The 15,177-nt window shown below is 41.3% G+C and overlaps 1 protein-coding gene across 1 annotated transcript in view; it reads right to left on the reverse strand.

The window, feature by feature from the left end:
- Positions 1-3,477: 3,477 nt before the first annotated feature.
- The window catches only part of ASXL2 (ASXL transcriptional regulator 2), a 72,546-nt gene continuing 60,846 nt past the window's right edge, over positions 3,478-15,177 (reverse strand). The window contains exons 7-13 of the mRNA XM_070946868.1: positions 14,715-14,829; positions 13,911-14,051; positions 10,753-10,916; positions 9,433-9,529; positions 9,043-9,148; positions 7,413-8,064; positions 3,478-6,023 (exon numbers count right to left, since the gene is read on the reverse strand). Coding sequence (XP_070802969.1) covers positions 3,693-6,023; positions 7,413-8,064; positions 9,043-9,148; positions 9,433-9,529; positions 10,753-10,916; positions 13,911-14,051; positions 14,715-14,829 — 3,606 coding nt within the window. The 3' untranslated portion in view covers positions 3,478-3,692. The remainder of the gene's footprint in view (positions 6,024-7,412; positions 8,065-9,042; positions 9,149-9,432; positions 9,530-10,752; positions 10,917-13,910; positions 14,052-14,714; positions 14,830-15,177) is intronic.

Genomic DNA, 15,177 nt, shown 5'->3' on the forward strand with positions numbered 1-15,177 from the left:
AGAGGCTATTATTCCGCTGATCCATCACAATAAAATTTTAGTGACACAGCAAATAATTATTGAACTTAGTCTCCTTACTTGAATATGAAAAGTAACATCATTGTATTAAAAAAAAAGACCGAAAAATAAAATAAACATATTCGCCTAACATTTCCTTCAGTTAATTGTGAAAGCTTGCACTACTACATACACTAATAAAAAATTGCTAAGGAAGAATAAGCATGGTTTCTGAAGTGGAAAGTTCATTTTACTAATATTTGGAGTATTGAAAAGCATCAGCATCTGGGTAGCAGAGATCTTCTGTATATAAAAATGAAGGGCTGAAAAAGTCAATAATCACAAGTAAAATCTTGTTAGTGGATTAATATTCGGTAAAAGAGCAGGAAGCAGACAGTTAAGTATAAACAAATTTGAGGAATGTGAACAAAGGAATTCCCCAGAGTTTGCACTTTTTAATATGTTCTTATATAATCTGCATTTGTTTCCCTGATTAGTTTTGGCTGAAGAGTTAATTGCTTGAGTTTTTAGGTAATAACAAAAATTCAGGAGAGAAAAAAATGTAGCTGTAATGAGCTAAAAAATGGCTAGGGGGCATAAAGCAAAAATAATTATTAAAAATACCCTTTTGTAACAGAGTTACAGAATCTGATAAAATAAGATCTAAGTGAAAATATTATCCTAAGTCATCCTGATAGCTTAACAAAAATGCAAAAACTATACATCAATTATGAAGAGAAGCTAATTAAATATTAGGAAAAGATCTGAAATGGAGGGTAGGTCCATGATAATTTAGTGTGCCCTCATCTGGATGTTTCGGGTGCCAGAAAAAGATGCCAATGACAGTCAAAGTACCAAAAAGGCTACAGTTTTCCTCTTGCCAGTGAAATCTTAAAAACATGGATTGTTTGCTTAGAAGCAGCAGCAGCTAAAAAATGAGGGGATTCTGATACCAGTTATACATTTATGAATTGCATGAATAAAAGGGGTAAAGTATAAGAACTAGAAATTCATGCAATCTAACTTATTTACTTTAATATTTAATATAAAGATGTGTCTGGTAGAATTGAATTTACCTAAATTTTGTTCTCTTTCTGGTTCTTATTGACTTGATTAAAAATTCTGTTTCCTGTATGTTGACCATTCTTTTACCTATGTAAAGTACAAGACACACTGATGTGTTCTTACCTATGTGTAAAAGAACAATACACACTGATACTGCTGTATAAATACTGTAGATGTAGAACATGCAAAAAAAATAAATGGCTAACTTACAGGACTGACCAATACAAAATGTGATACTGCCTTTGATACCTTCTTCAAGGTATAATACAAATTCAGGGAAGAGAATAGGCCTACTCAAGATTTGCTGTTATGGGGGCACGTGCAACTTGAAAGACAAATGATTTCTATACTCTGTCAATAGGCTGCTGAGAAACATCTGGCAGACCATTATTAAAAACAGAAGGCCAGATCACGACATAAAATCATGAGAAAAAGTGATCTAATTCCTATAGCAGTCATTGTAATGTGGTATTTCCATGATGAGTAGTAGAAATGGGCAATGCTTGCTGAAATGGATAATGGAGTCCTTGGTTTTCTTCCAAGCAATTCTCTCTTTTTTTTTTTTTCCTCCCACCTTTATTATTTCTGTAAATAACTCAAGCCAGGAAACGTATCTAAAACTCCCTCCTCCTATTTTCCCCACAATAAACCTCTGAGGTTAATTGGGCCAAGTCTGAATGACTGACTCAGGGCCACTCTGTGGCTTTCATGTCTAAGGCGGGACTAGCACTGCTTTCCTGATTTCTAGTCTGGCGCCTTAACACATTTTTCAAAAGGTTAGTGGTGAAACCGTCTCAGTCCATAAACATCAGTATTGGCTTTTATCTAGAATGAAGGATGGAAACTGGAAATGATATAGTTCAAATTGCATGGAGAGGCTAAACTATCTTTTCCTACTCTTATCTACCAAAAGGAAAATATTCTATGAAAGTTAACCCTTCTAAAGCTTGTTCTTCTCTTCATTTATCTCTGACTTGACAGTTTTTCCTATTACTCAATGGCTGGTATTTCATTTAAAAACCTGCACATTAACTGGGGACTGGAGCCCAAATGGGCAAGTACAATTCTGTAGTTATATGCTACCAAACTACAGCGAAAATCTAGAACAGAGCTGCAGAGGCTCTAAATATCTCTAACTCAGTGTAAATCAGCCTCACAAAAAGTAGAATCTGGAGCTGGAATAAATTATGCTGATTTCATCAAACTTTCCATAATTTAATCCTTTCCTAGTAGTCTCAAGAGTGAAGGAGACACTGGAAATTCTGCCATGCTTTGAGAGCTATCTTGGCACAACCCTCACAAGGCCAATAAAGAGCAAAAGGCAGCTTTGTACATTCTACAAATCAAGAGTATGGAACCTGATTACTGCCTAATCTTAAAAGCTCTTTATAAGCAATTAGTTTGAGTCTCTGGCAATAGAAATGAATAGGGGTAGGGGAGAGCAAGGAGAGGGCAAAAAAAAAAGGTGTCAGAAAAAGTAGAACAAATTTTGTATGCCTCAGGTTCCTTCCTAAAAGCTTAAGTTCCATCCATCATTGACATGACGTCTTACAAATTAGTTCCAAGGAAATGCCCTTCTTTCTATAAGTGAAATCCATGTCCAGAAACTCAATTTTCTTTTAAATAAGGTGATTCTGAGCAGGATCAATTCTGTTTCTAAATATAATGCTCCGCACCTTTAGTGTGCATTTGAAGAATATACACAAGGGAATAACAAGGCCCCACTATCTTTTTCAGCTTGAAATCTTCAATTATTTGAGTCAGAGCTGATTCCAGAAGCTGACAAGCTGACCCAAAATTATGGCTTGATGTTAAAAAACCTGAAACGTTTCTTCCACTCTATTCTACAGCATTTACCTCACCGAGACATTTTTCTTCTTGAAAAATGGGAATCTAGACTCTGGGACCAAAGGAGTTTGTGCTGCTGTATCTTGATTGAAATTCAAAGCATACTCATTCATATAAGAAAATAGAAATCATCTTTGCTGCCATTGGTTAATTCAGAGCTAATCCCCACCAATCCCCATTCTGCCCTGCAAATTCTGATGATCTGCAGTACGCTGCCTCTGCCTTTCCTCAAGGTGATTTTATATAGTAAAGAAGAATTGATTACTGTAAACAGCAACGCAATAAAATTCAACTGGGCGGTAGGCTATCTGCCCACCTTTTGTATGCTCCTGTTGCTTAGGGCTGCTGATGTAATAGTCTCAACCACTGTGTTTCACTAGGACATTTGGCAAGTCCATTCAAAGAAAAACACGGAGGCCACGATGGTAGCAAGGTGGAGGCAAATCAGGCCCTATGGGAAACAGGGGCACTGAAGGTGAAGAGGGACTTACTGGGCCAGAATTCTGCTACTACAGGACAAGAGGCAAAATGAGCATCAGGTTCACATCCACAGATTTATCTCAAGGTTGGAAAAAAATAATCTTTAAGACAAAACAATGCAACATATTTACATGATTCCTTAAGTGCACACACTTGTCCCACTGGGTTCAGCCATTCATCCAAGGTGCTTTCTTTATTCTCAAGGAAACCAAGCAGATGTGGAGTGGGATAAGGACAGGGACTCTTGACTCAGCAGCATACCCTTCCTGCTCCCTAGATGAGATGCCATCTACAAAAACCTGCTACCGCACGACGAGACAGGAAACACAGAGCTTGGAGGGGCCAATACAGTCATCATGGCAGAAGGCCCCACAGCCCTTGCACACAATCATGGCTTTCAAGCGACAGTAGCACTTTGAGGGCAAGTCCTCCAAGCCAACATCTTCTGCAAAAGCCTGGCCACGGAGAGATTGTCCATGGCTACCAGTATTCGCTGGGTGGCTAGCAGGGATAGCTGTTACAGTTACAGAGAAGGACACTACATCCCCCATGCGGCTGGGGTCTGACAGTCCAGTGAGGAGAGTATCCTGATGCATGTCTGGAGAAGTGGAAACATTAATCGTGCCACTGTAGCCTGGTCCAATAAGTTGCGCAGGAGTAGGATTTCCAAAGAGCTGAGAGGGTGGGGGTGAAAGCAGCAGGGGCCGCTGTAGGGTAACATTTGCTGGAGCACAAGTCTGAAGTTCCCCACTGCCAGATCTCCTTTCTCCTCTAGCTGTCTGAGCCACTTGGGCAGCCTGAATAAAATCTTTTGCTGAGTTGCTTTCAGCATAGTCTTGACCTGCTGGGAATAAGCAAATGTTTCCATCCTTGTGGCTTATTGCTGCCTGCTCCAGTTTTATCTTTGAAGCTGCCTGCCTTCCTCCTCCTCTTCCTGGAGCCAGAGATTCCTCTTTAACCTTGAGATGTGCTGTTGCATGTTCAGTCACATTGCCATCTGTGTCCCCTTCATCTTCACCACCGCTAATGTTACTGTCATCTCTAGATGTATGCTTCTGTTCCTCTAATTTCTTTGGGGGCTCATCTGAGCGTAGGTGGCTCTCTGGAGGTTGGGCAAGGTTTCTTCTTAGGTTCTCTGGACAGCGTCCATAGGTAGAAACATTCAGGAGGTAATGGCCAGACATGGCAGGCTTGAATGTCCTTCTCCCTATGAATCCCAGTGTGAAACTTTGGCTGGTGGAGCTGCTCTCTACTGGGAAATGCGGGGGGAGGAGGGGAAGACGTGGAGGGGGAGAAGGAGCAGCAGGGAGGCTCTGCACAGGGACTTTCTGCTTGACAGTCTGGAGAATATGTTCTTGGGCACGCTTGCCTGAAGTTTCCTGGCTACTGTGGAGGTCTGTAGGTTTGCTCCACAAGTCCTGCCCTGATAAAGAGGATAAGGGTGGGGGATCTTGGGATTGTCCACAGCGACTAAGGCTTGGCTTCCCACCTGCTGGGAAAGTGATGTGCAGCTGCCCTTCCCCTTCCCTTGGAGGGCCAGGCCTGGAAACCACTGTGGTTGCTTTGCCTTCCTTCCCAGGCAGTGCAACAGACTTAATCTCAACTCTTGTCAGAGGCCTTGGGAGGATTTGCTCCATTGGGACTTCTTTACCTTGCAGCAGCTGAGTCACCAGAGGATTATTAGCAGGTATACTGGAGCTGGCTTTTCCTGCAGAGGTACTTCCACTTGAACCTGAGGAGCTTGGGGGAACTTTAGGGCTATGGGCTACCAACAAAGTATTATGGGAAGGAGAAGGTAAAGTGGACTTGGGCAGAGGGCCACGTGGAGAAGAAAGGGGAGGGGGTGCCTTGAAGGGTCCAGCCAACACAGGAGATACAGAAAGCAAGGCCTTGGCTTTGTCTTCTGGAACACCTGTGCTGGCGGTAGAAGCTGTTCTCGATATACTTTTGCAGTTCACTCCAGGCTCAAAGCCGCAGGATGTTCTTGTAACCTGGTTCAGAGCAAGAGGGTTATTTCTAAGTTTCTCCATCATGGAAGCAAGATCAGCTGTTGAGCCCAAAGAAGCTGTGACATCCTGAGTGGCAGGCACAGTCAAAAGGCTGGGATTTGTACATTTGACATTCCCTATTGCTGCTTGCGAGATCGACGCCCTCTCCACCTCTGGGTTGCCGCTTGAAGTTCTGGATTGTGCTGGGGGAGCCGACTGTAGTTGTGCTCTAGCAGCAGTGCTTGTAGCTGCTGGTTCTGGAGCTGGGGAGTCTGTTGGGGAGAAAGGGGCTGGGCAAGAGGGGAAAAACCTTTTTGGGCTCGTCCTGCTTCCAGAGCCTGCCATGTCCAATGTAGCTCCATGAGGCCTCCCTGAGAGTGGACTGCTCTTGTCTTCTCCTTTCCCCCCTCCTGGCCCTGGGCCTGGGATGGCTTCCACAATGGAGGCAGAAGTAGCAGCAATGGAGGCTGCTGCGGCTGCTTCGGCGGCGGCAGCTGCTCGCTGGGCCCTGGCCATTCTAGCCCTGGCTTTGACGTCGGCCAAAGTCCTGGCCCCTGTTCTCCTGATGATTGGGAAGGGGGGCCTGGGAGAGACCTGGCTAGCAGACAGTAATGCTGGAGATCCTTGGATTCTGGAGACGTGGATCTGGAAAAGAGGAAAGTGCATCAATAAACTGGAAGGTAAAGCACTCTCTCACTCATGTTTCTTATCTTGGAACAAAGCAAGACACTCAAGGCAAAATGGGTCTGATGAGTTCCAAGGAAAACATTCACCATCTTGTTGGCAGACACATCAAGTTGAATACATTGAACTCGCTTATGCCCACCTATTCTTTCTTTTCTTTTTTTAAAAAAATATTTTATTAATTTTCAATAATTAAAATACAAAAAGAAAGAATTCTTGTACATAACTGTGACCATTTACATGACATATTACTATAATTTACTTATACTCTATACATTCTAACTAAATCCAATCCTAGTTTATCTAATTCTTTTTTCCTTTTCTATTTTCAATCCATTTGTACCACTTCTCCCATATTGCGTGGTATTCCAAATCCATCAATCCTTTTAGTTCAAGTGTCAGTTTGTCCATTTCAGCGCAGTCAAAAACCTTTTTAATTATTAAGTCTTCAGAGGGTATATTTGTAAAATATATTGGGTATATTAGCAAAAATATACCCAAATTTAACCCCAAATTGTTGGAAATGTAGACAAAAACAGGGTACCTTCTTTCATTCATGGTGGTTATGCCCAGAATCGAAAAAAGTTTGGAAAAAAATACAAACTTGGTTACAGGAATTAACTGGCTTTCAAATAGAATACACACCGGAATTGTTTCTTCTTGGGATAAAGAAAGGGAAATATGATAAAAAAACAAAGTACATCATTCTACATATATTAACGGTGGCAAGACTAGCCTTTGCGCAGTGTTGGAGAAATACAAATATACCCTCTGATGCCCACCTATTATTTCAAGAGGCTGTTAAACTGAATAGTAAGTGCCTCCTTCTGAAAATAGGAGGTGCAGTAGCCAAAAATTTAGACTACTAATTCATCAACCTTAGTGCTGATAACTTCCCAGTATTTAGTTCGTTTGTTTGTTCAGTCTCTTACTTCATTCATTCATTCATTCATTCATTCATTCATTCATTCATTCATTCATTCTTTGTGTATGAAAGAAATTACACAGAGAATCCCTGAAGTAAATGAAGCAACTCAAATGGCTTGGCTTAAGAACAAGATCTAGATGCCTTCCTCTTCATCCATGGGATCCCTCTTAAAGTGAGATTATCAGTGGTGAAAGTTAGGATGTCATTCAAACAGTCTTGGGCTGAATCTCCCTGATTAGAACTGCCCAAACTGAACTCACTCTCATTTGCTTGCAAACATTCAACCAGCCAACAAACTGCAGTGACAGGTGTTCTTTCACTTTCAAAATAGAAATGTAGAACAATGCAGGAATTGCGACAAAGGACCTTATCAGCCTACAGAAGTTGTAACAGAATGAGCTTAACACATATGGTTCCTTTACCCTGAGCGGAGGGACTTTTGGTGTAGGCGCGATGGGAAAGCACTGCTGTGGGGCCTGAAAAGGCGGCCTGGTGGGGCACTTTTCCGTCACATGGAGCTGTTTTCCAGGTGTCATCAGTGCCTCTTCAGGAATCTCTGATTTTCTCTTGAAAGCCCTGCTTCCAGTGTCCATTTGTTCTGTGCAAGTGGCAGGAGCCTCCTTTGCGGAAATCTTCTGAGATTCTACGTCTGGGCTTAGTTTAGTGCCAGCTATGGCTGCATTCTTTGGTTTGCTTGGATTTTGTCTCACCACAGACTCCAGGCAAGCAGGCTGTGGTGTCACCTCTTCTAGCTCCTCAACTCTCTTGGAAATCTTCTGAGGAATCTGGCTGCTATTCTGGAAGGAGGCACTGTTGCCAGAAGAATTTACAAGCTCGTCTGGCTTAAAGACCTTGGGCTGCTCAATCTCTTCTCCTTTAGCGGCTGCTGTTACAGCTGGGAGAACCTGAACCTTTGGACCCACCAGAGAATTGGTCTGTTCTTTGTCAGGTACTGCTTTATGGACTACTATGCATTTCTGTAACGGAGGTGCTAGATTCCCAGTCTGTGCTTGATTCTGAACAGTAGGAATACAAGCTGTCAGTTCTTTGGACTCTTCAAGGCTTAACCCAGAACTAGAAGACAGAAAGAGAAAGCAGAGACATTGATAAGATACAGGACAATTCTTCCCTTCTCAACAAGCAGAGAGTGTCATTCAATAAGGAAATCTTTTGGAACTCCAACTTTTCTCAGGGAAGCAACAAGTATTCATGTCTTGAAGCCTGTCAGAATAGGAATAGGTTGGTTCTTGTTATATATGTACCTTGGTCAAATAAATACCTAGTAGGTACATTTACACAACACGCTAAGCTTGATTTATTATAATCTTGGCTAGTTTTTGTGTTGTGGGTTAATATGTTGTTGGGATGACGTATGAAACCCAGGGAATGGGTAAAAGCAATAGCTAGGTTAGGAATGAATAGATACAGTGTGACAGAAGGAGAGAATGAATCAGCATAATGGAAAATCTCAACTGATTGTCAAGGGAAGGGATATTTTTCTTCATTATGAAAAAGCAGTAACTGAGGAGGACTAAAACTGACATAGTAGATTAAAGGAGAAGAGACTAATTGTGGTCTTAAGGCAAATGGTGGAAACCTCTTCCTTTAAAATGGCTGTAAGTTCCTTCTTCCCTCTTTCTGAAGCTGAAATGGCAGGAGGAGCTCCAATCCTGGGAACCATGTACCTTATAAAAACAATACAGCAGAGATCTGCATTGCACTAGCCAATAGACAATTCTGTGAACAGAGAAGTTCCAGTTTTAGTATATTCTCAGCTATGGACATTCTGCTCAAGAGACTGCTTTTTCAAACCTTCAACTGAAATATTAGGCTCCTTTCCAAAATTATTTTTAAAATTTCTGGAATCAACTTTTTAAAAATACTTTGACTATTTGGATAATTCATTTCTGAATGGTACAATACAAAATAAAGCATTCCTCCAAAGCAGCCTTCAGTGCATTGCTATAGTTCAGAGTCCAGGCCCACATCCACCAGCTCAAAAGTCTCAGAAAGAAAAGAAAAAGGCACAGGCAAGGCAGGTTAAATCCTTACCTCTGACCATAATAGCTCTCAAAGAAGTGCTCTTTCCAAAGTTCCACTTTCTTCTCCTTTTCTAATTCCTGCCGTAGTCTTAGCTGCATCTCTGGAGTGAACTCCCCTGCCACACACAGAGTGGAAGGAAAGAACTTAGCAAGAAACAGAAATGTCTGCCTTTTCAAACTCAATTGCTGCACTGACTTTCCTAAACATGTCACAAATCTTTTCAAAAGTCACCAATATTCATACCTTAGAAATGGCAAAGGAGGTTATTTTTATTTCATTTATAGCTCTGGTCTCGTGCTTCTTTGCACAAGTAATTCTTTCAGTAAAATTCTGTTCATTCTTACCAACCCCTCTGAAACATCCTCAGAAACCTACAGACCTGTCTCTGGAGGTCCTCACCTTCCGACAGTCGCTCCTTCCATCCTTGCGCAGCAGAATTAAAGAATTCGTTGTTGAGGGCAGAACTGCTAAGCTTCATCAAGCCATCCATTCCAATCTGAAAGACAAATGGGGTAGGATGAATAAAAAAATATGCAGCCAAGTACTCAACTTTCCTCAGGAATTCATGAAACCAGGCAGATAAAGCAATGGGTTAATCCTAGAGAGGCCTAAAAGAAGAACTCCTTGCACTTTATCTTTCTAGGGTAAGATGGTCTCTGATAGGCCATGTTTAGCCTCTTCTGCCTTATAAATGATTTGAGAATGATTGTTCCTTTGTGCAGAGACTTTGGGAACTAGGAAAAAATGGGTGTAACAGCATAGAACAACAGTGCTTTAGCATATTATATACATATAAGAAATACAATAGATATGAAAGCTTGCCCCCATCTGTCCCAAAAGCACCAGGTGTTCCCCATGAAGGCCTGGATGTCCTATTAAAATATTTGGAGATGGATACCCATGGGAATAGCTTAGTAGTAAGGCTCTCAAATGTAGCCTTGCACTTCTTTGCACTAAATGCCATAATCAAAGCACAGTAAAAGCATTGAAGATTAAGACTTTTATTCTCATTAGAAATGCCAATATTAGAGCACTAGGGACCTAAACAACAGAGTGTCAGCACTTCAAGCTGCATTTACTCTAGTGCTGACATAAGAAGGAGAAGCGGAGGTGTCTGGAAAGGGACGTTTGACTTTTCACCTACTTATTTTCCCTGGAGATAATATCCCCTAGGAGATGGGATGGGAGGGGGGAAATTCCTTTGTGCTGGAGTGGTAGATTAGGGGTAGAATGACTTGGAAGATGGCCAATGAGTGCAGGGGAATGGGGAACGGAAAGGGAGGGTTTTGGGTCTGGAAGTCAGTGCTGGCTTCGATGGAGTCGGATTTAGAATGTCATGCTTAATAAATAGGAGTTTTCCTTCAAAGACTTTGTTTAAAATGCAATTTATTTGAGACGACCTCGAAACCTGACACAGAGAGTTTCCTTTTACAGAGCTCTAAACTACCACAGGGAGCCAATAGAGACTCAATTCTTGCTGATACATCAATAATAAGAAAAGGGATGGTTTTAATTTTGAGCTGAGGAAGCAGAAAACAAGATAGTTTCACAAACTGAACACCCATTTGCTAACACAGAAGATCAATTTACTGAGTATTTGGAACCTTGGCCCCTTACTATTACACAGCCTAGGTTCTGCACAATAGCCCTGTTCTATAAAACTGTGGGAAAAAATTGACTCCCTGACCTGTTTCCTCCCCTCCCTCCATGGACACATACCTGCCTGTCCACCTCTGGCAGGAGCAGGAGCAGCTTCTGCTGACATTCGATTGGTAGTCCCATGAATGTATGCTTGTTGATTAGAGCTCGCAGATTGGTGTTCACCAAGATGGATTCTGGGGTTTCTACATCAATTTCAGCACATTTTGTCCTCTTGAGCTGCCCTAAGAAAAAAGAAACCAAAGATCATTACTAGGAAGAAGAGGTCTTACCTATTTTATTTCTGCTTCTCACAAGGAATGGGAAAGTCCCTTTCCAGGACAGATACTTGAGTCTGGAAAGCCACTCCATTTGACAAATCTTCTTAAATATGTTAATGTTACAGGACAGCTTTCTTTCTACTACACAGAAAGAATGTTAAAGGAAATAAGATGGATGGCACCTCTCAAAGTCTAAGTCAGTGAAATCTCAAGGGATGCTAGAACTCTAGCTTATTGAAATGCTACTTATGTGTAACTTCTAAAAACTGCTTCTGTCCAGCGCATTTCAGATATACTACATCATAATCCTTCACCAGAGACAAGAAGAGGTATCAGGAATATGACTACAAAATATTTGAGCTTGGAATACTTTCTGCGAGGCTGGAAAATCTCATCCTGAGCACAAAATAGAAAAAGGAGAACTTCAAACACAAAGCTTTTCAATTTTCGAACATTCTGTACACCAATCCTAAAGGTGCTTTTCCAAAAGACAGCTGGACTTTCTTGGTTTTTTCCTTGAAGATGTTTTGCTTCTTATCGAAGAAGCTTCTTCAGTTCTTGGATGAGAAGAAAATGTCTTCAGGGAAAAAGCCAAGAAAGTCCAGCTTCCTTTTGGAAAAGCACCTTTGGGACAATCATGACCTGGATGATTGAGAATCTCCATAGACATTCTGTCCACCTCTAATGAGAATTATATAATTCATCATTAGGATATTATAATTAATATTTCTAATCTGAATCAGCATCTGGGCATTTGCAGCAAACAAATCAGAGAAAGAGCATAACTCTTCTTTGTACAAATGCCCAGATACTACTTCAGTAACAGTATTCATAGTAAAATGTATTCTTTGTGCCCTTACAATGACTAAAAGAATGATATTACAACATCAGAAAGATAAATGTATGGATCCATTTATTCAATAGATTGAAGATCTGATATTACTTGCCACCTATGACTGAATTGCCTACATAGATGTATTATTACAAATGATATGTATAGAACAGTGACCTTTTTGCCATCGCGTGCCAGGAAGGGAGGGTGGGGGAGGTTCGCATGCATGCGTGCCCTCACTCATAATTCTATGCGCCCTGCCCCACGCATGCAAACCCCCTCCCCCTCCTGGCACGTGATGGCCCAGTAGGCCCGTTTTTCTTTCTCACCTGGCTCCAAATCCTCTCTATGCATCTGGGGAGAGCGAAAACAGCCTTCCCCACCCCCTCAGAGTCCATCCAGAGGCCCGAAACGGCCCGTTTTCCAACTTTCGATTCAACAAGAAATGACATTTTTTGCTGTCCCCAGCCTCCAGAGACTCCTAGAGATGCAAAAAATGTCACCTCCTGTCCAACTGAAAGTTGGAAAATGGGCCATTTCGGGCCTCCAGAGGGGGTGGGGAAGGCTGTTTTCGCCCTCCCCAGATGCATAGAGAAGATCTGGAGCCACGTGAAAAAGAAAAATGGGCCTTTCCCCCCGCCCCAGGCCCTCCGGAGGCAGGAAACAGCCTGTTTCCCTACTTCTGGTGGGCCCAGAAGGCCCGAAAATCAGAGAGCTGAGCTGGCGTGCCAGGCGACATGGCTCTGCGTGCCACCTGTGGCACGCATGCCAGAGGTTCGCCATCACGGGCATAAAATATTACAAATATATGCATAGTATATTACAAATATTCTATGCATAGAATAGCACAAATCACACATTCTATTAGAGAATTGTTCCCTCAGAAGTCTAAACCTCTGGTCCCAGTGACTGACCCAGATTAGATCCTACAACCTTATTCTGGGACTGCCTTCACTTGTAATATACTGAAATTTCAATTATTTTACTCTCTTACAGTTATCGGTAAATTTTAATATTTAATTTTACTATTCCATTTGTACTTAGATGCCTTGAATACTTTTTACTAGAAAGAAAGCTGACATAAGCTAAATAAATCTTAGTCTAATCCAACTTCATTAAATACTTTATATATGACACATATTTAAAAAGTACCGACTGCTTGTAGCTTCATCCAGACTATACAATAAAATTCACTGGTTTTAGACAAGATATACACCAATGATGGCTAACCTTTTTGCTGTTGCGTGCCAAAAGCAGGGGTCGCGCGCATGCATGCCCACACCCATAATTCAATGTCCTGTGCATGCACGTGAGACCCCACCCAGCGCTCCCTCCACTTATGGCATGCGACGGCAAAAAGGTTACCGGTGGGCTCGGTAGGCCCGTTTTTCACTCTCCCCAGGCTCCAGAGGCTTTCTTTGAGCCTGGGGAGGGCAAAAACAGCCTCCCCCATCCCCCGGAGGCCGGAAACAGTCCTTTTCCTGACTTCCAGTGGGCCCAGTAGGCCCGTTTTTTCGCTCTCCCCGGGCTCCAGAGGCTTTCTTGGAACCTGGGGAGGATGAAAATGGCCTTCCCCACCACCCCCGAGGCCGGGAATGGCCCATTTCCCCACTTCCGGTGGGCCCGGAAGGCCCAAAAATCAGCTGGCCGGCACATTCATGTGCGCTGGAGCTGAGCTAGGGCAATGCTTGTGTACCCACAGATATGGCTCCGCCTGCCACCTGTGGCATGTGTGCTATAGGTTCGCCATCACAGCTATACAGCAATGATATTTCAATGATGTAATGTTTACAATGATGTAAACCCAATGAAGTGAATACTCTGGCTGTTCATTTAGCAGCTGGTCTTCTAGCAGGAAATAGAAAACTAAGAAAACACCCACATAAACAGAGAGAAAGGATTTTTTTCTAAACTTGTCCAATCCATTTTTGTTTTATCTTGAATAACCGAAGTATTAAAATTTAAAAATGAATTATGAAATACATTTTCAAATGTTTTTATTTATTTTATTATTTTATTTTATTCAAAATAATAAATAAAATATTTCTAAGTTTCAGATCCTAATAAAGTATCAGGCAGGGTTTGTTTGTTTTTTGTTTTTTTTTTAAAGAAAGCTGTTGTCTTACTTGCATGGAGCCTCTCAGATCTCTGGAATGGTTTCTTCCCAAGGATTGGCAAGGAAGGCTCAGTTTTAACGGAGGGAGAAGAACTAGAAGTAGAATTCTGTGGGCTACTTGATTGTCCATCTGATTGTTTTCCTTCCCAAGCTGCAAGGAAAATAATAATTGACTTAATTGTTTTAATCTAATGAAGCACTATCTAGCTTTAATTTTTCAGCAGCTCATTTAATGTTTTCTTTCAAATTTTTGGAAACCTTAGATTTCTACTGGCTATCTTTATGAAATATGGATTGTAGCACTATGCAAAGCCACAACAAATAAAAAGGATCAGAGGTAGATAACAAATTATTTGTGGATTCTAAGTGCATGTGTTATTAGTAGTAAAGATTGAATTGGAAGTTTCCATGAAGTATCTGCTTGACAAGAAGTCTATCAGTCTTAGAAGTTGTTGAGTTAGCTATTCTATATACAGCACATAATTAAACAAGAGAACTTACAATGTGCTGCTGATGCCTATAAAGATATTAACTTTAAAAATGTAATATTATCAATTATCAATATATCAATTAAGCTATTTTGGAAACTTAATATTGAACTAGATGGCCTAGAAGAAGAAAGGAAGGAGAGTTTCATTCAAAAAGAATTAACCACTGCCTTATTTCTCAAGTCTTCTGGTCACAGTAGGCTAGTTAAATATAAACTAATCTTGGGCCCTTCCTCTTGCCGTCATCAGAGGTCGATGAGCTGATGAGTTGAGGAAAATAATTAGCAGTATTGTGTGGAGAAGGTGTGTCTGAAAAGGGCCCATACCGGCTTTTGCAGGATGGTTAGCAATCTTCACATGCTGCTGTAGGAGGTGGTGATTAGTTGATACAGGCACACTGGTTCGGCAATGATGCTGCTTCCTTTGCTTTTGCTTCAAGGCCTAATAAGAAAGTGAAAGCGATTCATTATACAGGAGTTTCTTAAACTGAAAAGTCTACACAGTAGTGCAGAATTCCTTGTTCAGAAAAGCCTGCAGAGATGTTGAAATAGTTGGCTGACAGGGCAACTGCTCTATTATCAATTATTACATATTGCACTTTACTGAAGATGGATTTTCTGTCTCCTACTGATTTATTTTCATATAACAAATGAGATAGAAGACTGCAAAATAATTTTGACATAAATTTCCTGTTATCAGATTTGCAGACAACAGATTTTATCTTGCTATCAAAGATATTCTCAAATTAATGCTTATGTTAAATATTTAGAAGTGGGGAAATTTTCCTTC

This window comes from Pituophis catenifer, unplaced genomic scaffold, assembly GCF_029215685.1.
Source record: "Pituophis catenifer annectens isolate HBS135680 unplaced genomic scaffold, rPitCat1.0.hap2 SCAF_1, whole genome shotgun sequence".
NCBI lineage: Eukaryota > Metazoa > Chordata > Lepidosauria > Squamata > Colubridae > Pituophis > Pituophis catenifer.